This window comes from Nerophis lumbriciformis, linkage group LG12 (assembly GCF_033978685.3).
Source record: "Nerophis lumbriciformis linkage group LG12, RoL_Nlum_v2.1, whole genome shotgun sequence".
NCBI lineage: Eukaryota > Metazoa > Chordata > Actinopteri > Syngnathiformes > Syngnathidae > Nerophis > Nerophis lumbriciformis.
In genome coordinates this window covers 22,273,146-22,298,341 of record NC_084559.2, presented here as the reverse complement: position 1 = coordinate 22,298,341, position 25,196 = coordinate 22,273,146, and the positions used below count along the sequence as shown (strand labels likewise).

At 40.1% G+C, this 25,196-nt stretch overlaps 1 protein-coding gene across 1 annotated transcript in view; it reads right to left on the bottom strand.

Moving 5' to 3' along the window:
- hmcn2 (hemicentin 2) overlaps nucleotides 1-25,196 on the bottom strand; it is a 159,784-nt gene that overhangs the window by 81,965 nt on the left and 52,623 nt on the right. The window contains exons 17-22 of the mRNA XM_061986104.1: nucleotides 22,998-23,093; nucleotides 22,790-22,917; nucleotides 21,014-21,158; nucleotides 20,662-20,774; nucleotides 14,906-15,065; nucleotides 14,669-14,828 (exon numbers count right to left, since the gene is read on the bottom strand). Of these exons, the coding sequence (XP_061842088.1) occupies nucleotides 14,669-14,828; nucleotides 14,906-15,065; nucleotides 20,662-20,774; nucleotides 21,014-21,158; nucleotides 22,790-22,917; nucleotides 22,998-23,093 (802 nt within the window). The remainder of the gene's footprint in view (nucleotides 1-14,668; nucleotides 14,829-14,905; nucleotides 15,066-20,661; nucleotides 20,775-21,013; nucleotides 21,159-22,789; nucleotides 22,918-22,997; nucleotides 23,094-25,196) is intronic.

Sequence of the window (25,196 nt, the reverse complement as noted above, 5' to 3'; positions counted from 1 at the left end):
TATATATAAATAAATAGATAGATTACTGCACAGATAAATATATTGCACTTTTTCACATGCGTCCACGTTTATGGATGTATGTTATATTATCTTTTTTATTCCAGCGAGTTAATCCATTTCGGGGGGAGTTGAGGGGATAATTTAATTAAATTAAATTTGTATTTTCTTACTTGATTACTCATTTCACGAGTGTAAATAATAGACAAAAATGCTTCAATTCATATTGCATGAAGATTAAATACGTGACGTAGTTTCTGCACGGTGTCATAATCTGTGTGACAGTGAAGAGCGAAGTGTTTTTTTAAGAGCCGTCAAATTATGAATTTGTTTTCATCAGAATGATCACACTTTTGATTAATTAATCATGATTAATCACAGATTATTACTTGCTTGCAAAATTTCAAATAACCTGGAAAAAAGACCAGTGTTTGAACAGAAATGCAACTTTATTGTCAGAATGTCACCCATTAACATGTTTTAAGTGTTTGACTTGAATGCATTACATTTATTTGCTCAAAACCTGGCAACAATTGTATCTAAAGCAGTGGCTCTTAACCTTGTTGGAGGTACCGAACCCCACCAGTTTCATATGCGCATTCACCGAACCCGAACCGTAATCATAAAATGATGTTATTATATTAAAGAAATACTAATAAAGGTATATTTTACAAACAGAAAGTTACAGGAATGTACACATGATCCAATGGTTACATCTCATTGTGCAACATGTGAATGTTTTAGTGGGAACTAAATGCGATATGTGAAAGGGGTACACATTATTTCCAAAGTAGGACCCCCCACCCAGACATATAATACTAGTACACAGCTTATGAAAAACAATATGTTATAGTCATTGTAAGTGGGCCAAAACACTTACATTAGAAAATAATCTCATGGAAATGACTGCTGTCATTTGATTACAATAATAAAACATTGAACTTGTTATTTAGTCAGGTTTGGGACAGGTGTGCTGCAGGTCTGACGTCGCTCACATGTGCTCCACTGAATGCTCAAGGAGTTTTTGCGTTTGCTCACACATATGGAAAATTAGAGGGAACATTGTTTGGGGGTATCCATAATACGCCGACAGGGAGAAGTTTTATTTACACAATCGAACCCAGGTTAAGAACCACTGATCTAAAGTCTCCTCTGGGTGCATTTTCAGATTAAATTTGCCAGTGAACACACCAGTCGTAGCCTCCCTTACTTAATTTTGCCCTGGTATGTGCATTGATTGATCAAATCACTGACCGTAGAGTAACCCTCAGCGGTTGGGGATGTACAGTCAAAGCAAATTGTGTGATTAATCTGCGTATATACAGGGTTAATGCAAATTTTTTTTGTGAATTAAATCCTTATTTTTGACAGCCCTATTTTATATGTAATTTTTTTAATGAATGCACATGTTAAAAATACAATTTATATATTGAAGATGTGCATTTATTAGAAAAAATAATGAAGTTTATGGCAAGCAGAACAATATTGTCCCTAAATAATTCATTGAGACTATAAAGCAGACCTGGGCAAATTAAGGCCCGTTAAACTTTTCAATCTGGCTCGCCGGACATTCCCAAATAATTTTCTTAGATTTTTAAGATGGAAACTGTAGCTGCCATTATGATGTGCAGTGATGTTTTCAAATGACCGTAAGTCTTCAACTATACAAAGTATTCCAATGGTTGGAATCTGCGCTTTTGCATGATATACGAGTTACTATGGTAATCTAATTAGTTACTATGGTAATCTAAGTCACAGCAGCTCAGACGAGGCACCAAGCAGTGTGGGTGGGGAGCGTTTCCACAGAGTGTTTCCAGAGCGGCCAGCCTGAAATACGGGAGTCAGGGACAAACGCGGAAGGAGATTTTTACAACAAAGTTCTAAAGCTTAGTGATACATCAGATATATCAGATCGTAGGTGGGTTTTTTTGTTACCCTTCGCGTTCAGATATTGCTGTGTTTGTGTTTGTTGCATTTTTGTTGGGTTTCGCTTGATTGTTGTTGGGGCGCCATTGCGTAGTGGGTAGAGCAACCGTGCCAGAAACCTGAGGGTCGCTCCCCGCCTCATACCATCCAAAAATCGCTGCCGTTGTGTCCTTGGGCGGGACACTTCACCCTTTGCCCCCGGTGCCACTCACACCGGTGAATTGAATGATGAATGATAGGTGGTTGTCGGAGGGGCCGTTGGCGCAAATTGCAGCCACGCTTCCGTCAGTCTACCCCAGGGCAGCTGTGGCTATGAAAGTAGCTTACCACCACCAGGTGTGAATGAATGATGGGTTCTACATGTAAAGCGACTTTGGGTACTTAGAAAAGCGCTATATAAATCCCAGGTATTATTATTATTATTGTTAAAATATGTTGATCGAGAGGGGGTGTGACGTTCATATGTTGTCAATATTCAGCGTTTTATCGTTCATAGTTAATAATGTAAATCCCACATTCTTTATTTTCATGTACGGTACATTCTGGGTGTCTCATTCAGTAAAAAAAATGTAAATTTCCATTCCGTTTTCAAGGCGGTCTGTCATGAAGTTTTTATCATTTATCCAGCCATCCATTTTCTACCGCTTGTCCCTTTTAGGGTTGCGGGGGGTGCTGGAGCCTATCTCAGCTATTGTGAAGATTTGTATTAGTGTTCCTAAAAATCAGATATACCGGCCCCCAGACACATTTTTTTCTCTAAATTTGGCCGCCCGAGTCAAAATAATTGCCCAGGCCTGGTATAAAGTGTGTTTTATTACTGACAAACTGATCGATAGATTACTTGATTATTAAAAAACAATAGCTGCAACCCTAAAAATAATTATATAGACAGAGACTGAGGCTACTCGCATACTAAGAGACCAGAAATATACATAAAATAGAAGTACAATTTTCATTGTTTGGATGCATTTTGAGTGGTGACTGACCTGCGGCGTGTAATGGATGAAATGGTCTAAAAAAAGAAAGCACTTAGTGAAAGGCAGACTTCCTCTAAGGTCGAGTGACCTCCCCAGTGACCTGTTGCTATTGTCCAAGGTAATTACGGTGTAAAAGGGTAGCCAAAGTTTAAGTTGATGATGTCACCCTGGGAAAGGTCACAGAAATGCCAAAATCCACAGTCTTCAGGCAGCTACTTCTGGGGTGATTTGATTCAAAAAAGCCTAATCGTGGCACCGGAGCAACTGCGCAGACGTTATGTTGCCACCTGGTTGAGAAAATTCAGATTATTGTATTTTTCGGACTATAAATCGCTCCGGAGTATAAATCGCACCGGCCGAAAATGCATAATAAAGAAGGAAAAAAACATATATAAGTCGCATTTTTTGGGGAAATGTATTTGATAAAACCCAACACCAAGAATAGACATTTGAAAGGCAATTTAAAATAAATAAAGAATAGTGAACAACAGGCTGAATAAGTGTATGTTATATGAGGCATAAATAACCAACTGAGAACGTGCCTGGTATGTTAACGTAACATATTATGGTAAGAGTCATTCAAATAACTATAACATATAGAACATGCTATACATTTAGCAAACAATCTGTCACTCCTAATCGCTAAATCCCATGAAATCTTATACGTCTAGTCTCTTACGTGAATGAGCTAAATAATATCATTTGATATTTTACGGTAATGTGTTAATAATTTCACACATAAGTCACTCCTGAGTATATAACTATAAAAAAAATGCGACTTATAGTCCGAAAAATACGGTAATTATTAATGCAGATCTAGCAATTACTTATCTTGCGAGAGTCAAATAAAAATATGCTTTTTTACAGCCTTTAAAGGGGTAATTTTTTGGTTCTAATCCACATTTAACACACTTTGTTCTGGTCAACATAGGGCCGCCCTTACTTATACGCAGATCACTCTCCGTGCGTAGGGCCCTGCTATCGGTGTGGGGCCCCTTTTTTGGGAGAATAAGCGCGTGTAAAATGTTAATGTGTGACAGGGCACTTTATCTGAAATTGTGTTGGCCCTATGATGAGGTGGCGACTTGTCCAGGGTGTACCCCACCTTTTTTCATTTTTTTTTTTTTTTTTTTCATTTATTTATTTATTTCAGGCAATGACATAAAAAAGGACAAAGTTGACAACACATAATAATATAAATTAATATAGCGCAAAAAGGTAATGTATAGTATGTACGCCTGAATGCAGCTGAAATAGGCTCAAGCACCCCCCGCCACCCTGAACGGGACAAGTGGTAAAAAAGGGATGGATGTAGCGCAAATGTATTCCTAACCTCTTCCTGCTCCGTCATTGATAAGGCAACTTTCCCAATATATTTTCTTTGTCCGCCGTGGCGCATGGTGTTAGTCATGTACCGGAATCAATCTTCAGCTGGAGATGTGACATGTAACTTTAAGTTTTAATTGTGTTTAGTTATGTTTGCAATACATAATTTACAGACCATCTTCAAGCCCTTTTCTGAGAGTCTCTTGAAAGTATCATATTTTCCTTTTAAGTCTTAAAATAAAGTCTATTTAACTGGTGGCCCAAGGGCCGGGGAATGACAGTTCAAGTGAAGTGAAGTGAAGTGAATTATATTTATATAGCGCTTTTCTCTAGTGACTCAAAGCGCTTTTACATAGTGAAACCCAATATCTTAGTTACATTTATTTAAAACAGTGTGGGTGGCACTGGGAGCAGATGGGTAAAGTGTCTTGCCCAAGAACAAAACGGCAGTGACTAGGATGGCGGAAGCGGGGATCGAACCTGGAACCCCCAAGTTGCTGGCACAGCCACTCTACCAACCGAGCTATACAACCCACTTCAAAACTTGGGAGACCAACATTTTTGCAGAAATGTCCTAAAAATATAGAGGAACTTGGACCACTGTAAAACACATTTAGTGTTGTCCCGATACCAATATTTTGGTACCGTAATTTAGAAGTAGCTACAACACTGCAGACTGCGGATGGACTTTAGCCGCTAGCTAGCTAGCCATGTCTTAAAGCACCTCTTCCTGAGGGCGTTTCGGTGTTATTACTTCACCTTTATCGTTAGTTTTTAAGCCAAAATGCGTCCGTTCTCCCTTTTCTGTCTACACACTGTGTCTGTTTGTCAGTACTTTGTGATTGTGCACTGCTGAACATGCTCGTCTGCTCGTAAACCAGCAATGACACGACGTGACGACGGGGGGGGCGGAGTGGTGGTTGACCGGTACTATTTAGAGGCGGTATAGTACCGAATATGATTCATTAGTATCGCGGTACTATACTAATACCCGTACACCGTACAACCCTAAAACACATTGGCCAATCCGTGCATTGACATTTTAACCACCTAAAGGCCAGCGTCCACTGCAAACTAGAGATGTCCGATAATATCGGACTGCCGATATTATAGGCCGATAAATGCTTTAAAATGTAATATCGGAAATTATCGGTATTGGTTTCAAAAAGTAATACTTAAAAGTAATAATATCCTGCTGAAAACGTCTCCGTATGATGACGTCTGCGCATGACGTTACGGATTGTAGAGGACATTTTGGGACAGCATGGTGGCCAGCTATTAAGTCGTCTGTTTTCATCGCAAAATTCCACAGTATTCTGGACATCTGTGTTGGTGAATCTTTTGCAATTTGTTCAATGAACAATGGAGACAGCAAAGAAGGTGTTGTGCCGGATAACGCACCCCCGCCGTAGAATGCACCCCCTGACTGTTGTGCCGGATAACACAGCCGGTGTTTCATTGTTTACATTCCCGAAAGATGACAGTCAAGCTTTACCATTGGCCTGTGGAGAACTGGGACAACAGAGACTCTTACCAGGAGGACTTTGAGTTGGATGCGCAGACGCGGTACCGTGAGTACGCATGCAGCTGCGGCTTCCAAACATTTGATCGCTTGCCCGTACGTGCGTGCCGCTATGTGCATGTCACGTACGTAACTTTGGGGACTTTGGGGAAATATATGTGCTGTATGAACTTTGGGGAGGTGAACGGTACTTTTGGGCTGTGGGATTGAGTGTGTTGTGCAGGTGTTTGAGTTGTTATATGGACGGGAGGGATGGAGGTGTTTGTTATGCGGGATTCATTTGTGGCATATTAAATATAAGCCTGGTTGTGTTGTGGCTAATAGAGTATATATATGTCTTGTGTTTATTTACTGTTTTAGTCATTCCCAGCTGAATATCAGGTCCCACCCGCCTCTCACAGCATCTTCCCTATCTGAATCGCTCCCACTGCCCTCTAGTCCTTCACTCTCACTTTCCTCATCCACGAATCTTTCATCCTCGCTCAAATTAATGGGGAAATCGTCGCTTTCTCGGTCCGAATCGCTCTGGCTGCTGGTGGCCATGATTGAAAACAATGTGCAGATGTGAGGAGCTCCACAACCTGTGACGTCACGCGCATATCGTCTGCTACTTCCGGTACAGGCAAGGCCTTTTTATCAGCGACCAAAAGTTGCGAACTTTATCGTCCATGTTCTCTACTAAATCCTTTCAGCAAAAATATGGCAATATCGCGAAATGATCAAGTATGACACATAGAATGGACCTGCTATCCCCGTTTAAATAAAAAAATCGCATTTCAGTAGGCCTTTAAAGGTGTTCCATGAGAACCGCCTCAGTTATGCAAATCAAAAGTTAGGACCCCTGTGCTCTATGTTTTCTCGCAAATGTAAAATGTCGATAAAAAGGATATTTGAATTTGTGTATTCCAAGTTCCTTTATACAACAGGAGCACTATAGTGTTTTTAGAAATGAAATGAAAATAATAGTGAGGGGAGAAGTCGGGCCCCTCGGTCCTTAACTTTCTGGAAATGTGTTCCTCGAACAATTTGGTTGTATACCCCTACTATAAATACATGTTTAAAGGGTGGTGATTGTTGGCTGGTAAGCTTGAAAAAGGGTTTGTGTTCAGCTGAACTGCATCAAAGTGAAAGTTGTATAAATGCGAAATACACAAATGTAAACCAACCTCTCCCGGTTATGAGCGAGAAGTGTTTCTGCTAGGCAACAGAATTCTAACAATAAGATGTTTATTTGGAGTGGAATTAAGCTGGGACCACAAATTTACTATCCCATGCTGTGGTGTGATTCAAGCTCCTCAAACACTTTCGACCATGGGAAAAAGAACAGTAACATTTGACGTTGCATGTTGCTCTACATCAGTCCTCACCTTGTTGTTAAGCCATATGTGTACTAGGGCTGCAACAACTAATCGATTAAATCGATTAAAATCGATTATAAAAATAGTGGGCGAGTAATTTAGTCATTGATTCGTTGGATCTATGCTATGCGCATGCGCAGTGGCATTTTTTCATTTTATTTAAAAACTTTTTATTTTTTATTTTTTAAATAAACCTTTATTTATAAACTGCAACACGTACCAACAGCTGAGAAACAATAATCAAAATAGGTATGGTGCCAGTATGCTGTTTTTTTTTCAATAAAATACTGGAAAGGATAGAAATGTAGTTTGTCTCTTTTATCCGATTATTAATCGATTAATCGAAATAATAATCGACAGATTAATCGATTATCAAATTAATCGTTAGTTGCAGCCCTAATGTGTACGTAGTATGACACTAGGGTTATACGGTATACCGGTATTAGTATAGTACCGCGATACTAATGAATCATATACGGTACTTTACCGCCTCTGAAAAGTACTGGTCCAACTTCTCCCTATCGGCGTATTATGGATACCCCCAAATAGGGATGTCCGATAATGGCTTTTTGCCGATATCCGATATTCCGATATTGTCCAACTGTTTAATTACCAATACCGATATCAACCAATACATACAGTCGTGGAATTAACACATTAATATGCCTAATTTGGACAACCAGGTATGGTGAAGATAAGGTACTTTAAAAAAAAAAGTAATAAAATAAAATAAGATAAATAAATTAAAAACATTTTCTTGAATAAAAAAGAAAGTAAAACAACATAAAAACAGTTACATAGAAACTAGTAATTAATGAAAATTAGTCAAATTAACTGTTAGTACTATTAGTGGACCAGCAGCACGCACAATCATGTGTGCTTACGGACTGTATCCTTTGCAGACTGTATTGATATATATTAATATATAATGTAGGAACCAGAATATTAATAACAGATAGAAACAACCCTTTTGTGTGAATAAGTGTAAATGGGGGAGGAAGGTTTTTTGGGTTGGTGCACTAATTGTAAGTGTATCTTGTGTTTTTTATGTTGATTTAATAAAATAAAATAAAATTAAAAAAAATAATAATATAAAACCGATACCGATAATAAAAAAAACGATACCGATAATTTCTGATATTACATTTTAACGCATTTATCGGCCGATAATATCGGCTACCCCTAAATAATGTTCCCTCTAATTTTCCATCTGATTTGCAGGTGTGTAATTTGTTGTGAGTTCATGCACTGTTTTGGTTTTGTTCTTTGAACAAGGTGATGTTCATGCACGGTTAATTTTGTGCACCAATAAAAAAACATATAACTTTGTCTTAAATTTGAAAACAATATTTTTATTTTTTTTCCTAAAGAAGGTTTTGGTGAATGTGCAAATGAAACTGGTGGGGTTCGGTACTTCCAACAAGGTTAAGAACCACTGATATAGACATAATATAATATATCAGTATATATAATATACTGTACATATATTACGTAAATATTACGTATACCGCATTTTTCGGAGTATAAGTCGCTCCGGAGTATAAGTCGCACCTGCCGAAAATGCATAATAATGAAGGAAAAAATATATTTGAGTCGCACTGGAGTATAAGTCTCATTTTTGGGGGACATTTATTTGATAAAACCCAACACCAAGAATAGACATTTGAAAGGCAATTTTAAATAAAGAATAGTGAACAACAAGCTGAATAAGTGTACGTTATATGAGGCATAAATAACCAACTGAGAACGTGCCTGGTATGTTAACGTAACATATTATGGTAAGAGTCATTCAAATAACTATAACATATAGAACATGCTATACGTTTACCAAACAGTCTGTCACTCCTCATCGCTAAATCCCATGAAATCTTATACGTCTAGTCTCTTATGTGAATGAGCCAAATAATATTATTTGATATTTTACGGTAATGTGTTAATAATTTCACACATAAGTCGCTCCTGAGTATAAGTTGCACCCCCGGCCAAACTATGAAAAAAACTGCGACTTATAGTCCGAAAAATACGGTATATGTTATATTTTATATCGCTATATTTAGTCTGCATTGTCCTTTCCATCCTTACACTTTCCATCATTGTAACTGAGCTACTACTGTGTGGAACAATTTCCTTTGTGGATCATTAAAGTTTGTCTAAGTCTAAGTCGAAGTTCTCTATTTTATTTAAGGCCAAACTTGCAATAAGAAACATATGTTTAATGTACCGTAAATTTTTTTGTTAACATAAAGCCAATAATGCAATTTTTTGTGGTCCCCTTTATTTAGAAAAGTCCCGAAAAGTATCGAAATCATTTTGGTACCGGGACCAAAATATTGGTATCGGGACAACACTATATGACAGTAGTGGGCCTCATCCGTGACAACAATGACATGGACTACAGGGAGGAGGTGAAACATCTGGTTGACTGGTGCAGAACCAACAACCTGGTCCTGAATGTCAACAAGACCAAGGAGATCATCGTTGACTTCAGGAAGCACCAGTTCGGCCAAGCTCCACGGCGTGGCGAAGTTGGTAGAGTGGCCGTGCCAGCAATCGGAGGGTTGCTGGTTACTGGGGTTCAATCCCCACCCTTCTACCATCCTAGTCACGTCCGTTGTGTCCTTGGGCAAGACACTTCACCCCTTGCTCCTGATGGCTGCTGGTTAGCACCTTGCATGGCAGCTCCCGCCATCAGTGTGTGAATGTGTGTGTGAATGGGTGAATGTGGAAATACTGTCAAAGCGCTTTGAGTACCTTGAAGGTAGAAAAGCGCTATACAAGTATAACCCATTTATCAATATCATTTACATCAACGGCACAGCGGTGGTGATAGTAAGCAGCACCAAGTTCCTGGGGGTGCAGATAACTGACAATATAACCTGGTCCCTACACACCGGAGCTCTTGTAAAAAGAGCTCAGCAGCGCATGCACTTTTTGCGTCGGATGAAAAGAGCACAGCTCCCTACCCCCATTCTCAGCACATTCTACAGATGGCACTATAGAGAGCCTGCTGACCAACAGCATCTCTGTCTGGACTGGAGCCTGCAATGCCTCAGACTGGAAGTCTCTGCAGAGAGTGGTGAGGACGGCGGAAAAGATCATCAGGACTCCTCTTCCTCCTATCCAGGAGATCGCAAAAAGCCGCTGCCTGACCAGGGCTCAGAATATCTGCAAAGACTCCTCCCACCCCCACCAAGGACTGTTTTCACTGCTGGACTCTGGAAAGAGGTTCCGCAGCCTCCGAAGCAGAACCTCCAGGTTATATATATTATTTATATATATATTTATTTATATATGCACCTTATTGCTTTTTTATCCTGCACTACCATGAGCTTATGTAACGAAATTTCATTCTTGTCTGTGCTGTAAAGTTCAAATTTGAATGACAATAAAAAGGAAGTCTAAGTCTAAGTCTAGTCTATACGACACTAAGACCAACTGGTAAGAGAAGGGTCAAGTCTCCAGAACACTAAACCACAATGGCCGTGTCATGGCCTCCCAAGTCATGTCACGCAACAATCAGTCCCCATCTCTCTGGAATCACAGTTTGTCGTCAGACTGAGAGAACGGCCCACCAACCAACTTGCATGTGTGTGTAGTGGCTACATACGCAGAGCTTGGACCCACGTGGGGGTTGTTCACACAGATATGTTATTCTCATCAGACAGAACTGGAGAGAGAGTCAGCATGTTGTTTTACTGCTGGTGGACCTCAGGGAATTCCCAGCATTAGGCAGACACGGCTTGTATCTCTTTCTTTTGTCAGTTACTTTTCCTGGCCCCATACTCAAGACATCCGCCATCGTTCAACCCCCGTGTCATCCTCCCATCTGCCTCATTTAGCCGGACTGTCTGCCATCTATCTCGCCTGTGTCCCAAGTGGGCCTTGCCTGTGTGACCACACATGAAAGTGATGTTGCAGCAACAGATGTTCCTCCTCACTTCAGCTAGCGCATGGGTGTCAAACTATGGCTCGCGGGCCAAATTTGGCCCGCCGTGTAATTCAATTTGGCCCTTGAGGCAATATCAAATTAACATTAGATCTGGCCCGCCTGTATTATACAGCGGCGGTGCCGCTGTAACACCGCATTCACAGATAATACTCATACTTGCCAACCCTCCCGATTTTCCCAGGAGACTCCCGAATTTCTATGGTTCTCCACCGGAAAAGGGTGGAGTGCCATCTCCGGGTTGGGGGGGAGACCCTGTCCCAAGTGGAGGAGTTCAAGTACCTAGGAGTCTTGTTCACGAGTGGGGGAAGAGTGGATCGTGAGATCGACAGGCGGATCGGTGCGGCGTCTTCAGTAATGCGGACGCTGTATCGATCCGTTGTGGTGAAGAAGGAGCTGAGCCGGAAGGCAAAGCTCTCAGTTTACCGGTCGATCTACGTTCCCATCCTCACCTATGGTCATGAGCTTTGGGTTATGACCGAAAGGACAAGATCACGGGTAAAAGCGGCCGAAATGAGTTTCCTCCGCCGGGTGGCGGGTCTCTCCCTAAGAGATAGGGTGAGAAGCTCTGTCATCCGGGGGGAGCTCAAAGTAAAGCCGCTGCTCCTCCACATCGAGAGGAGCCAGATGAGGTGGTTCAGGCATCTGGTCAGGATGCCACCCGAACTCCTCCCTAGGTTGGTGTTTAGGGCACGTCCAACCGGTAGGAGGCCTCGGGGAAGACCCAGGACGCGTTGGGAAGACTATGTCTCCCGGCTGGCCTGGGAACGCCTCGGGATCCCCCGGGAGGAGCTGGGCAAAGTGGCTGGGGTGAGGAAAGTCTGGGCTTCCCTGCTTAGGCTGCTGCCCCTGCGACCTGACCTCGGATAAGCGGAAGAAGATGGATGGATGGATGGACTCCCGAATTTCAGTGCCCCTCCCGAAAATCTCCCGGGGCAACCATTCTCCCGAATTTCTCCCGATTTCCACCCGGACAACATTATTGCCTTCAACGTCCTCTACAGCCTGTCGTCACGTCCGCTTTTCCTCCACACAAACAGCGTGACGGCCCAGTCACTTAATAAATGCGGCTCTTCCACACACGCAAGTGAATACTAAGCATACTTGGTCACACTAAGGGTGGCCGTATAAACAATTTTAACACTGTTACAATTATGCGCCACACTGTGAACCCACACCAAACAAGAATGACAAACACATTTCGGGAGAACATCCGCACCGTAACACAACATAAACACAACAGAACAAATACCCAGAACCCCTTGCAACACTAACTCTTCCGGGACGCTACAATATACACCCCCGCTACCCCCAAACCACGCCCCCCAAGTTAATGTTGATATTTACCTCAGAAGGCTGCAAATAGAAAAGAGGCATTCCATTTTTTATTAAAATTTGATTAATAATAACGTTTTATTCATGCACTTTCTCTTGCTACTTCAAGGCTTGAATGTTTGATTCATTCATTATTGTTATTTTATTTTCAAATGTATTATTAGCCTGTGGAAAAAGTTTATTTTGATATTTACCTCAGAAGGCTGCAAATAGAAAAGAGGCATTCAATTTTTATTTAAGTTTTATTTGATATGCCATTGATATTTTTTAATTATTATTATTATTATTTGAAACTCGATTTTGCATGTCACTATAAAGTTATATAAGCCTTGCTTGTTCAATATTCAATGCAAAACTTGTTTGGGTCCCTATTAAAAGGTTAATTTGTTCGCAGCTTTGTTCAGTTAAAAATTTTGGCCCACTCTGTATTTGAGTTTGACACCCCTGAGCGAGCGAGTCAAGGCTGCACACATAGCTCAGCTCCCCCGCGGACTGCTGCTGAGCTAAGCTTCAAAGGGCATCCTCTGAACATGAGTGTCAATGTTAATGTTAATGGCAGCCAGACTCCTGTGTATGGTCTGAGTCAATATTAGCTCAAAGCTCAGGTATGATGAGCACCTTTGCCTTTCATGACGCATCACACTGCAAAAACTGAAATCTAAGTAAGATGAAATATCTCAAATAAGGGTGATATTTGCTTATTTTCTGTCTGATAAGATAATTCTTCTCACTAAGCAGATTTTATGTTAGAGTCTTTTACTTGTTTTAAGGGTTTTGGTCCTAAATGATCTCAGTAAGATATTACAGCTTGTTGCTGAGATTTTAAGACCTATATTGAGTAAAACATGCTTGAAACTAGAATATCAACTGTTGCAAAGCTGTGTCATCAACACTCACAAGTATAAAACTACTTTTTTAAAGTAATCATTTCTTATTTCAAGCATGAAAAAAAAATCATGACTTTGACACAATTGCATCTCGTAATTAAAACGGATGACAGCCAAATGGACTTTGCTGTTTTATTTTCAATGAAACAATAGAAAATACGTACTCACATAGTAGTACAGTTGGCACAGTACAGTAAACTGACAGTTAATATTTCAACATTTAACATTTCAAACAATTTTGAACAGAAATAGTTCATGCACATTCAGATAAATTCCTCAAAATTACAATTAAAAATATTTTGGCCGGGGGCCGGGCTGTATATACCGTATTTTTCGGACTATAAGTCGTCGTTTTTTTCATAGTTTGGCCGGGGGTGAGACTTATACTCGGGAGCAACTTATGTGTGAAATTATTAACACATTACCGTCAAATATCAAATAATATTATTTAGCTCATTCACGTAAGATAATAGACGTATACGATTTCATGGGATTTAGCGATTTGGAGTGACAGATTGTTTGGTAAACGTATAGCATGTTCTATATGTTATAGTTATTTGAATGACTCTTACCATAATATGTTACGTTAACATACCAGGCACGTTCTCAGTTGGTTATTTATGCCTCATATAACGTACACTTATTCAGCCTGTTGTTCACTATTCTTTATTTATTTTAAATTGCCTTTCAAATGTCTATTCTTGGTGTTGGGTTTTATCAAATAAATTTGTCCAAAAAATGCGACTTATACTACACCCCAAAAAAATGCGATTTATATTTTTTTATATGTTTTTTTTCCTTCTTTATTATGCATTTTCGGCCGGTGCGACTTATACTCCGGAGCGACTTATACTCCGAAAAATACGGTATATGCGCACTAATTGACTGAAAGAGCACGCACTTGGCGCGATGATGTCATGTTATCGATGGAAAAATGCATTTTTAGACAAGATGATTTGCCTGAGCGGCTAGGAGACCCCGAAAGTAACAAGCGGTTGCCTTTTTGCCTTTCCATTAAGAACAATAAATTCGTTTTTTGTATTAAGTTTGATGGTTTCAAGGAATGTAATGCCGAGCGCATATCATTATGTCAAGATAATGGCACTAGCATTTACTTAATTTAGGAATATATTTCAACATATTGAGCAAAAAGGTTTTGTTTTTTTCTACCAAGAAAAGTGCACTTATTAGTGAGAATATACTTATTTTAATGTATTTTTGGGTTCATTGAGATTAGCTAATTTTACTTGTTTTGGAAAGTCTTGACAAGCCAAATGTTCTTGTTCTATTGGCAGATAATTTTGCTTAGTTCAAATAAAATACCCCTCATTTTTTTATTTTTTTTATTGTTTTTGAACACTGACTTTTTGCAGTGCAGTGAGCCTTTCACTTACCCAGCTGTGACCGGAGGGATGGGATGCCCATTTCTGCTCCATGTGACGAGTGGAGACGGACTCCCTTGGGCCTCACAAGGCAGAACTACCTCAGTTCCCACTTCTGCTACCATTTTTACTGTTTTGTCATGGCCACTCACTCCCATTATCTCAGGCATGGCTGGGAAGAGTGGGGGGAAAAAATTGTGAGTAAACGTTCATGGAAACTGCTGTTAGTGAGACATGTGTTTGCCGTACTGTTAACACTCAGCTGGATTTCTCGACTGGCGTAACCCACAGAGCTGGAGGCGGTGCAGACGTATATCCCTGCATCGTCAGTGGTGGGGTGGGGGATGTGGAGGTATCCGTTCGGGTCAGCCTGAAGCGAGGCACTGTCCCGAGGCAGAAGTTGTCTTCCCTGAAGCAAGAGCAGGCATTAAAGCAGAATGTACCGTATCTGTCCACACATGAGAGCGCAGGGACACTGAGATTCACTTCAGGTTTACAGCCAAACCTTTGATGTCTAATATAATTACAAGGCTCCCCTTTAACCAACTCTCTATCCCCAGTACGAAACACACATGAATGTAGCTTGCCGCATTTGCACTTGCTTTGAACATTAAATAGCTTTTACAGATTCATGCTTATCTGGCAAGAAAAAAAGCAAGGTACTTGAGCGTGCAGTACTCTGCTGAAATTGTTTAGGGAAAAAGCAAAGGGAATATATACATTTGGCTCAAAGCCCCAGCATGTAAGTGGCATTTACAAGTACAGGAAAGCATTCATGCTTTACACATTAGAAAGCACTATATAAGCAAATGATAGCAATGGTAAGCAAACAGAACAGAGCTGAACAAGCTGTAATAATTGGTGCAAGGGGAATCATAAACGGTGCATGTCTGAGTACAAGAGAAACAAAAACAAATGTGCCTTCATTAGGGCGAGACTTGACGAGAATACCTTTCTGAGGATGCTGGACTGTGCATAATAACTGGTAAAATATTTCATATATGTAACTGTATATTCATTCATTAGCAATTGATAATTTCATGTCAATACATTTCAAGGATTAAATCCATTGTATGTCATCTCAAGACCACTAACACAGTGGTTCTTAACCTGGGTTCGATCGAACCCTAGGGGTTCGGTGAGTCGGGCTCAGGGGTTCGGCGGATGTCAAAACACACCCGACTCATCGTGTAAATAAAAACTTCTCCCTATCGGCGTATTACGGATACGGCAACAGCAGAAGTCAGGCTGATTTGCAGGTGTGTAATTTGTTGTGAGTTTATGCACCGTGTTGGTTTTCTTCTTTGAACGAGGTGATGTTCATGCACGGTTCATTTTGTGCACCAGTAAAAAAACATGGTAACACTTTAGTATGGGGAACATATTCACCATTGATTAGTTGCTTATTAACATGCAAATTAGTAACATATTGGCTCTTAAAGGGGAACATTGTCACCAGACCTATGTAAGCGTCAATATATACCTTGATGTTGCAGAAAAAAGACCATATATTTTTTTAACCGATTTTCGAACTCTAAATGGGTGAATTTTGGCGAATTAAACGCCTTTCTATTATTCGCTCTCGGAGCAATGACGTCACATCGGGAAGCAATCCGCCATTTTCTCAAACACATTACAAACACCTAGTCAAATCAGCTCTGTTATTTTCCGTTTTTTCTACTGTTTTCCGTACCTTGGAGACATCATGCCTCGTCGGTGTGTCGGAGGGTGTAACAACACGAACAGGGACGGATTCAAGTTGCACCAGTGGCCCAAAGATGCGAAAGTGGCAAGAAATTGAATGTTCGTTCCGCACACTTTACCGACGAAAGCTATGCTACGACAGAGATGGCAAGAATGTGTGGATATCCTGCGACACTCAAAGCAGATGCATTTCCAACTGGACTGGACAGATCAGCTTTCAGGAAAAGAGAGCGGATGAGGGTATGTCTACAGAATATATTAATTGATGAAAACTGGGCTGTCTGCACTCTCAAAGTGCATGTTGTTGCCAAATGTATTTCATATGCTGTAAACCTAGTTCATAGTTGTTAGTTTCCTTTAATGCCAAACAAACACATACCAATCGTTGGTTAGAAGGCGATAGCCAAATTCGTCCTCGCTTTCTCCCGTGTCGCTGGCTGTCGTGTCGTTTTAGTCGGTTTCGCTTGCATACGGTTCAAACCGATATGGCTCAATAGCTTCAGTTTCTTCTTCAATTTCGTTTTCGCTACCTGCCTCAACACTACAACCATCCGTTTCAATACATACGTAATCTGTTGAATCGCTTAAGCCACTGAAATCCGAGTCTGAATCCGAGCTAATGTCGCTATACCTTGCTGTTCTAACCGCCATGTTTGTTTGTATTGGCATCACTGTGTGACGTCACAGGAAAATGGACGGGTGTATATAACGATGGTTAAAATCAGGCACTTTGAAGCTTTTTTTGGGGATATTGCGTGATGAGTAAAATTTTGAAAAAAACTTTGAAAAATAAAATAAGCCACTAAAACCCTTCTAAAATTGTGATAATGTTCCCCTTTAACTAGTCATTATTAAGTACTTATTAATGCCTTATTCTGCATGGCCTTATTATAAGCCTAACCCTCTAACCCTGACCCTAACCCTAATCCTAACCTAATAACTCTAAATTAAGTCTTTGTTACTTAAAATATGTTCCCCTAGTGTCCAAAAAACTCTAAATTAAGTCTTTGTTACTTAGAATATGTTCCCCATACTAAAGTGTTACCAATAACATATAACTTTGTCTTGAATTTGAAAAAAAAAACATTTTATTTTTCACTAAAGAAGGGTTCGGTTAATGCGCATATGAAACTGGTGGGGTTCAGTACCTCCAACAAGGTTAAGAACCACTGCACTAACATTATTATAGTAGATAATATATAGCAGGGATATTCACTTAAATCAGGGGATCTTAAGCTTTTTGACCTCAGGGCCCAACTTTTCTACAACAGAGGGCACCGGGGACCACTCAAATGTTAACACTGACATAGTAATATTACTCTTGGTTTTAATCATATTCATTAACTAGATAAGGAAAGTCCTGAAGGAATTGCGTGTGAATACTCCAATGCTGAAGTTGTACTGAAATGCTGACAGACTGTAGTATGACTGTAAGAATAGTTTGAATGTTGGAATGATTTGAATGTTGAAGAGTTTGAATTTCCAGGAAAAACGGAATTTGGTTTGGGACTTGGGAACGTGTATGTTGGATGAGTGGAATGTGTAGATGTTTGAATGGTTTGAATAAGTTGAAAAATGTGCGAATTGTGGAAGTTTAAAAAATGGACAATTCAGTTTGAATGGGGAAAATGTCCCTGAAAACTGGGAATTCTTGGAAATCCGTGAATTTTTAAAAATTGTTGAAGGGGAGCACACCATTTTGAACAGGCTGAATATTTTGGAGTTGGAACGGTTTGAATCGGATGGAAAATGTGGGAATTGTGGAACTTTGAAGAATGCCCCATTGATTTTAGTTGGAATTTCCCAAAAATTTGGGAATTTCGGTGAAAGGGGGAATTTTTTTGAAAATAGTCAAAAAAAAACTTCAATAGTCTGAATGAGTTGAAATGATTGGTGTTGAAATTTTTCAAATCGGTCGAGAAATGTTGAAGTAGTAACATGTTGAATCGAGAAACGGTATTACAGAATTCCTGGAATTTTGGGAAACCCTAGAATTTTTCCAGTTCAAAAAACAACTTGTTTTTTTTGTCCTAAATAAGAGGAATTTTTGACGGTAGAACGGTTGAAGTGGGTTGAAAAATGTGGGAGGAGTAGTCGCCAGAAAAAAGGGTGGAACTAGGGCCTTGGAAAAACAAGAATTCTGGAAAATCCTGGAATTTTTTTTTACTTGGAAAAAGTGTATTTTGAATGTGTTGAAGGTGAAATGGTTTGAATTGGTTGCAAATTGTGGAAATGGTGGACGTTTTAAATATGGCCCATTCAATTTGAATGGGAAAAATGTCCCAGAAAACCTGGAATTCTGGAAAATCTGGGAATTTTTGGAGTTTGTCAAGGGAAAACCCGCGATTCCCGAATAGGCTGAACAGTTTGAAGTTGGAACAGTTTGTATTGGGTGAAAAATGTGGAGGGTAGAGCGCGCCAAAATCTGGATAAGAAGAAGAAGAAGAAGAAGTTGAAGAAGTTTAATAAATAGATGTATTTTGGTGTAGAAAACCATGTGTGTGAATGCTTTGGAGCAGTGAGCAGCAGCGGTGGACACACTCGGGAATCATTTTAGTGATTTAACCCCCAATTCTAACCCTTGATGCTGAGTGTCAAGCAGGGAGGTAATGGGTCCCATTTTTATAGTCTTTGGTATGACTCGGCCGGGGTTTGAACTCACGACCTACCGATCTCAGGGTGGACACCAAGAAAGATAGATGGATGGAAAGATGGATGATATGTTTTGTGCAACTAAAAGTGTATAGACGTGTATTAAAGGGGAACATTATCACCAGACCTATGTAAGCGTCAATATATACCTTGATGTTGCATGAAAAAGACCATATCTTTTTTTAACCGATTTCCGAACTCTAAATGGGTGAATTTTGGCGAATTAAACGCCTTTCTATTATACAACGTGACGTCACATCGGGAAGTAATCTGCCATTTTCTCACTTTCGTCGGTGTGTTGTCGGAGGGTGTAACAACACGAACAGGGACGGATTCAAGTTGCACCAGTGGCCCAAAGATGGGAAAGTGGCAAGAAATTGGACGAAATTTGTTCAAAATACGAGGCTGTGGGGAAAGCCGACGAAATGGTCAGTCGTTTGTTCCGCACACTTTACGAACGAAAGCTATGCTACGACAGAGATGGCAAGAATGTGTGGATATCCTGCGACACTCAAAGCAGATGCTGCCATCAACTCCAAAACTGGACAGATCAGCTTTCAGGAAAAGAGAGTGGATGAGGGTATGTCTACAGAATATATTAATTGATGAAAACTTTATTCATTACTCGCGGTTTTACGTAAATTATTATACATAAACTGTGTTTACCAATAATTTAGCTTAAAAACATTTATTTTTTTCAATCATTCGAGTACATTCGGGTAGTCTTGTGTTATGCAGAATTTTGTGTCTATTTAGGTATGGTTAACCTGAGTGCTGAAATCGTGGAAAAATATATGTTCTTAGCGCGCCTGAAATGGGCTGTCTGCACTCTCAAAGTGCATGTTGTTGCCAAATGTATTTCATATGCTGTAAACCTAGTTCATAGTTGTTAGTTTCCTTTAATGCCAAACAAACACATACCAATCGTTGGTTAGAAGGCGATCGCCGAATTCGTCCTCGCTTTCTCCCGTGTCGCTGGCTGTCGTGTCGTTTTCGTCGGTTTCGCTTGCATACGGTTCAAACCGATATGGCTCAATAGCTTCAGTTTCTTCATCAATTTCGTTTTCGCTACTTGCCTCCACACTACAACCATCCGTTTCAATACATGCGTAATCTGTTGAATCGCTTAAGCCGCTGAAATCCGAGTCTGAATCCGAGCTAATGTCGCTATACCTTGCTGTTCTATCCGCCATGTTTGTTTGTATTGGCATCACTGTGTGACGTCACAGGAAAATGGACGGGTGTATATAAAGATGGTTAAAATCAGGCACTTTGAAGCTTTTTTTAGGGATATTGCGTGATGGGTAAAATTTTGAAAAAAACTTCGAAAAATAAAATAAGCCACTGTGAACTGATTTTTAATGGTTTTAACCCTTCTGATATTGTGATAATGTTCCCCTTTAAATAAGGGAAACCATTTCCATATCTATATTTTATGTTGTATATATTTCAACAGATTTGACTATTCATTTACTTTTGTAACAAATGTGTTAAATTTGTGAGGGTATTTTCTGGGCTTCCTTCATAATAATTATACACCCATCCATTAAGATTGATTAAAATGAAATGAATAAAAATGTTAACTTCTCTCCATAATGTCGGAGTATTTTGCAGGCCGTAATACGCATTATTATGAGACTACGGCCTACCTTGGACCAGGCCACAGTTGGCTTGGGAACGCCGCTTGTCTCGCATGATAATGTGATGGCTACACCTTCATTGGCTATGTAGCGGTAGGGCCCGGCGTTGATCTCGGGCGGCACTGTGAAAGAAGAAGGACACAAAGCACAGCTGACTATTTGTCAGGCCCACAGAATTATCGCTGGCCTTAGAAGGCTGACTGTTTCGGCACTCCAGGCATTTCTTCATTACAAACTGATGATGAACCATAATCTGGCTTGTCTGTCATTACGCTTTCATGAGCCGAATGGAAGTCTCTCACCACTGGCAGCAGGTGGTCATTTCACTGACATTGACTTCAGAAAAACGAGGACGACTTACCATGCACCTCAAGGCTCGCTGTGATGTTCATGGAGCCCACTACATTCACCGCCGTGCACACATATGTCCCAGCATCCTCTGGGACGGGTCTCTCAATGTGCAAACTTCCATCACTCCTCACAAACATTTTCCCATTCAGCGGAACCTTTGCAGAGAGAAGAAGTTCACAGTCACAGAAAAACACATTCAACTACAAACCCTGTTTTCACATGAGTTGGGAAATTGTGTTAGATGTAAATATAAACGGAATACAATGATTTGCAAATCCTTTTCAACCCATATTCAGTTGAATATGCTACAAAGACAAGATATTTGATGTTCAAACTCATAAACTTTAATTAACTTAGAATTTCATGGCTGCAACACGTGCCAAAGTAGTTGGGAAAGGGCATATTCACCACTGTGTTACATGGCCTATCCTTTTAACAACACTCAGTAAACGTTTGGGAACTGAGGAGACACATTTTTTAAGCTTCTCAGGTGGAATTCTTTCCCATTCTTGCTTGATGTATAGCTTAAGTTGTTCAACAGTCCGGGGGTCTCCGTTGTGGTATTTTAGGGTTCATAATGCGCCACACATTTTCAATGGGAGACATGTCTGGACTACAGGCAGGCCAGTCTAGGACCCCCCGTTCTCTTTTACTACTACACGTTGATGTAACACGTGGCTTGGCATTGTCTTGCTGAAATAAGCAGGGGCGTCCATGGTAACGTTGCTTGGATGGCAACATATGTTGCTCCAAAACCTGTATGTACCTTTCAGCATTAATGGCGCCTTCACAGATGTGTAAGTTACCCATGTCTTGGGCACTAATACACCCCCATACCATAACAGATGCTGGCTTTTCCACTTTGTGCCTATAACAATCCAGATGGTTCTTTTCCTCTTTAGTCCGGAGGACACGACGTCCACAGTTTCCAAAAACAATTTGAAATGTGGACTCGTCAGACCACAGAACACTTTTCCACTTTGTATCAGTCCATCTTAGATGAGCTCAGGCCCAGCGAAGCCGACGGCGTTTCTGGGTGTTGTTGATAAACGTTTTTTGCCTTGCATAGGAGAGTTTTAACTTGCCCTTACAGATGTAGCGACCAACTGTAGTTACTGACAGTGGGTTTCTGAAGTGTTCCTGAGCCCATGTGGTGACATCCTTTACACACTGATGTCGCTTGTTGATGCAGTACAGCCTGAGGGATCGAAGGTCACGGGCTTAGCTGCTTACGTGCAGTGATTTCTCCAGATTCTCTGAACCCTTTGATGATATTACGGACCGTAGATGGTGAAATCCCTAAATTCCTTGCAATAGCTGGTTGAGAAAGGCTTTTCTTAATTTGTTCAACAATTTGCTCACGCATTTGTCGACAAAGTTGTGACCCTCGCCCCATCCTTGTTTGTGAATGACTGAGCATTTCATGGAATCTACTTTTATACCCAATCATGGCACCCACCTGTTCCCAATTTGCCTGTTCACCTGTGGGATGTTCTAAATAAGTGTTTGATGAGCATTCCTCAACTTTATCAGTATTTATTGCCACCTTACCCAACTTCTTTGTCACGTGTTGCTGGCATCAAATTCTAAAGTTAATGATTATTTGCAACAAAAAAAAAATGTTTATCAGTTTGAACATCAAATATGTTGTCTTTGTAGCATATTCAACTGAATATGGGTTGAAAATGATTTGCAAATCATTGTATTTCGTTTATATTTACATCTAACACATTTACCAACTCATATGGAAACGGAGTTTGTATGAAGAGACTTTAGCCAGACTTACAGGTTTTCCATTTTTTGACCAGTGTCTTTCTGGGAGAGGTATCCCATCCAAGAGCATACAAGGGATACTCAAAGACTGACCAATGGCAGTAGTGATGATAGGGGCACCTTGAGCTAAGAGAGGGGGCTCTGCAAATAATGGAGGAATACACATTAGGTACCGAGAAGCGTCAATATCAGAGGGAATAGCATGTCTTGATCAAGCCTACCTAATCCAGTGACACTAACTCTGGCCTCGGTTGTGATGCTTCCGAACTGGTTCTTGGCCTCACAGATGTAGAGCCCTTCATCATCCAGCCAGACACCTGAAGTAAATTTCAACATAATTCAACATTCAACAAATAATAACATACAAAATTAAAGAGATCGTTTGACAAAATCAGACTAGCTTTTAATCTCAGTACATTTAAAATAATGCAATTTTTTGTAACAGTAGAAGAGAAAGTCAAACACAAAAACAAATAGCCGGAGTAGATATTGACAGAGTGAAAGGAACCACATTTTTGAGAGTAATAATAGATGATACAATGAACTGGGAATCTCGTATAAAAAATGTACAACATAAAGTGGCAAGAAATATTTCAATAATAAATAAGGCAAAACATGTTCTTGACCAAAAATCCCTTAATATTCTCTACTGCCCGCTAGTGTTACCATATCTGAGTTACCGTGTAGAAATATGGGGAAATAACCACAAAAGTACATTTCATTCATTAACCGTGTTACAAAAAAGATCAGTTAGAACAGTGGTTCTTAACCTGGGTTCGATCGAACCCTAGGGGTTTGGTGAGTCGGCCTCAGGGGTTCGGTGGACCCTCCGCCGCGGAGGTCGAGACACACCCGACTCATCGTATATTGAGTAAAACATGCTTGAAACTAAAATATCAACTGTTGCAAAGCTGCGTCACCAACACTCACAAGTACAAAACTACTTTTTTAAAGTAATCATTTCTTATTTCAAGCATGTAAAAAAAAATAAAAAATCATGACTTTGACACTATTGTGTCTCATATTAAAACAGATAACAGCCAAATGGACTTTGCTGTTTTATTTTCAATGAAACAATAGAAAATATGTACTCCTATAGTAGTGCAGTTGTTATTAGTGCGAATATACTTATTTTAAAGGTATTTTTGGGTTCATTGAGGTTAGCTAATTAGGGACCGCAATGTCCTTTTGGGACAGAGGACCCTATTGTAATTGTAAGGTTTTATTATTACATTTCATTCATTAATAACCCCCATCAAAAACCAACAGGAAGTTTGCAATTCCCCCTTCAAAACAAACGTTTTGTAAAAACCGGTCACCTTTTTTCAAACATTATCTCCTCAGAGTGCGTTTGTCGTGTCGGCTTCAAACTAGCACAAGAGAGAGATTGAACCCTTCTGATTAAAAGTTGACCAAAGATTTTTAATTATTGCTCCGGTTTGGATTTTATGTGCCGTCAAAGTCGGTCCCGTCCATCGCTGCTTGCAGCTTTAATTTTACTTGTTTTGGAAAGTCTTGACAAGCCAAATTTTCTTGTTCTATTTGCAGATAATTTTGCTTAGTTCAAATAAAATGCCCCAAATTTTTATTTTTTTATTTTTTGTTTTTGAACACTGACTTTTTGCAGTGCATGAATGCGGACACTTCATACAGACCAACAGAGCACCCTCTGCACAGTGGAGATAAGCAGCAAGCCTACAAATGGAGAGAAAACAAGTCGGCGCTTCAATAACAAGTGGTCTTATTGGTTTGACTGCGCTGTAATTAGGAGTTAAAAATAGAAACTAACGGGATTAATGGGTTCGGCTGTGCTGTCAGTGTGCTGACACATGTCTCACTCAGTCATGCCGGAAGATGAACATGTTATTCAGCTCATGCGCTCAGGAAAAAAACGAGCCAAAGTTGAAACAGATGATGACAAGACATTTTAACTTTCAAGCAGTGGGAGTGCAGAGGCTGACAAACACTTTTTCAAATAAATGCAGGAAGAACAATAAAGCCGTACGCAGCACACGAGCCTCAATATGTTTGACAGATGCCACAAACTGGATTCATCCAAGTGTGACAGAGGAAGCAGCCCGTGCAAATGTCACCATTTTTCTCCACAATAGTCCACGACAATGATATTAATATTAATAGATTCAATTTATACAGCGCTTTTGTTTCTAGTGAATCAAAGCGTGTGACACTGATGAACCATAATTCATTCACTCCACATGGGGTGGACGGACGGAAACGTGACTGCCAATTTGCACCCACAAACCTCTCTGACCACCAGCAAACATTCATTATGTACGTCTCAATGCACTAAATTAGTCCGATTTCTCAAATATTTTGGCTCTAAATATGCCTCCTACAGCCCATGGAGACACCTTAATAATAATAAGCCAGATCTCTCGAGGCAAGGGATAAAACCTGCT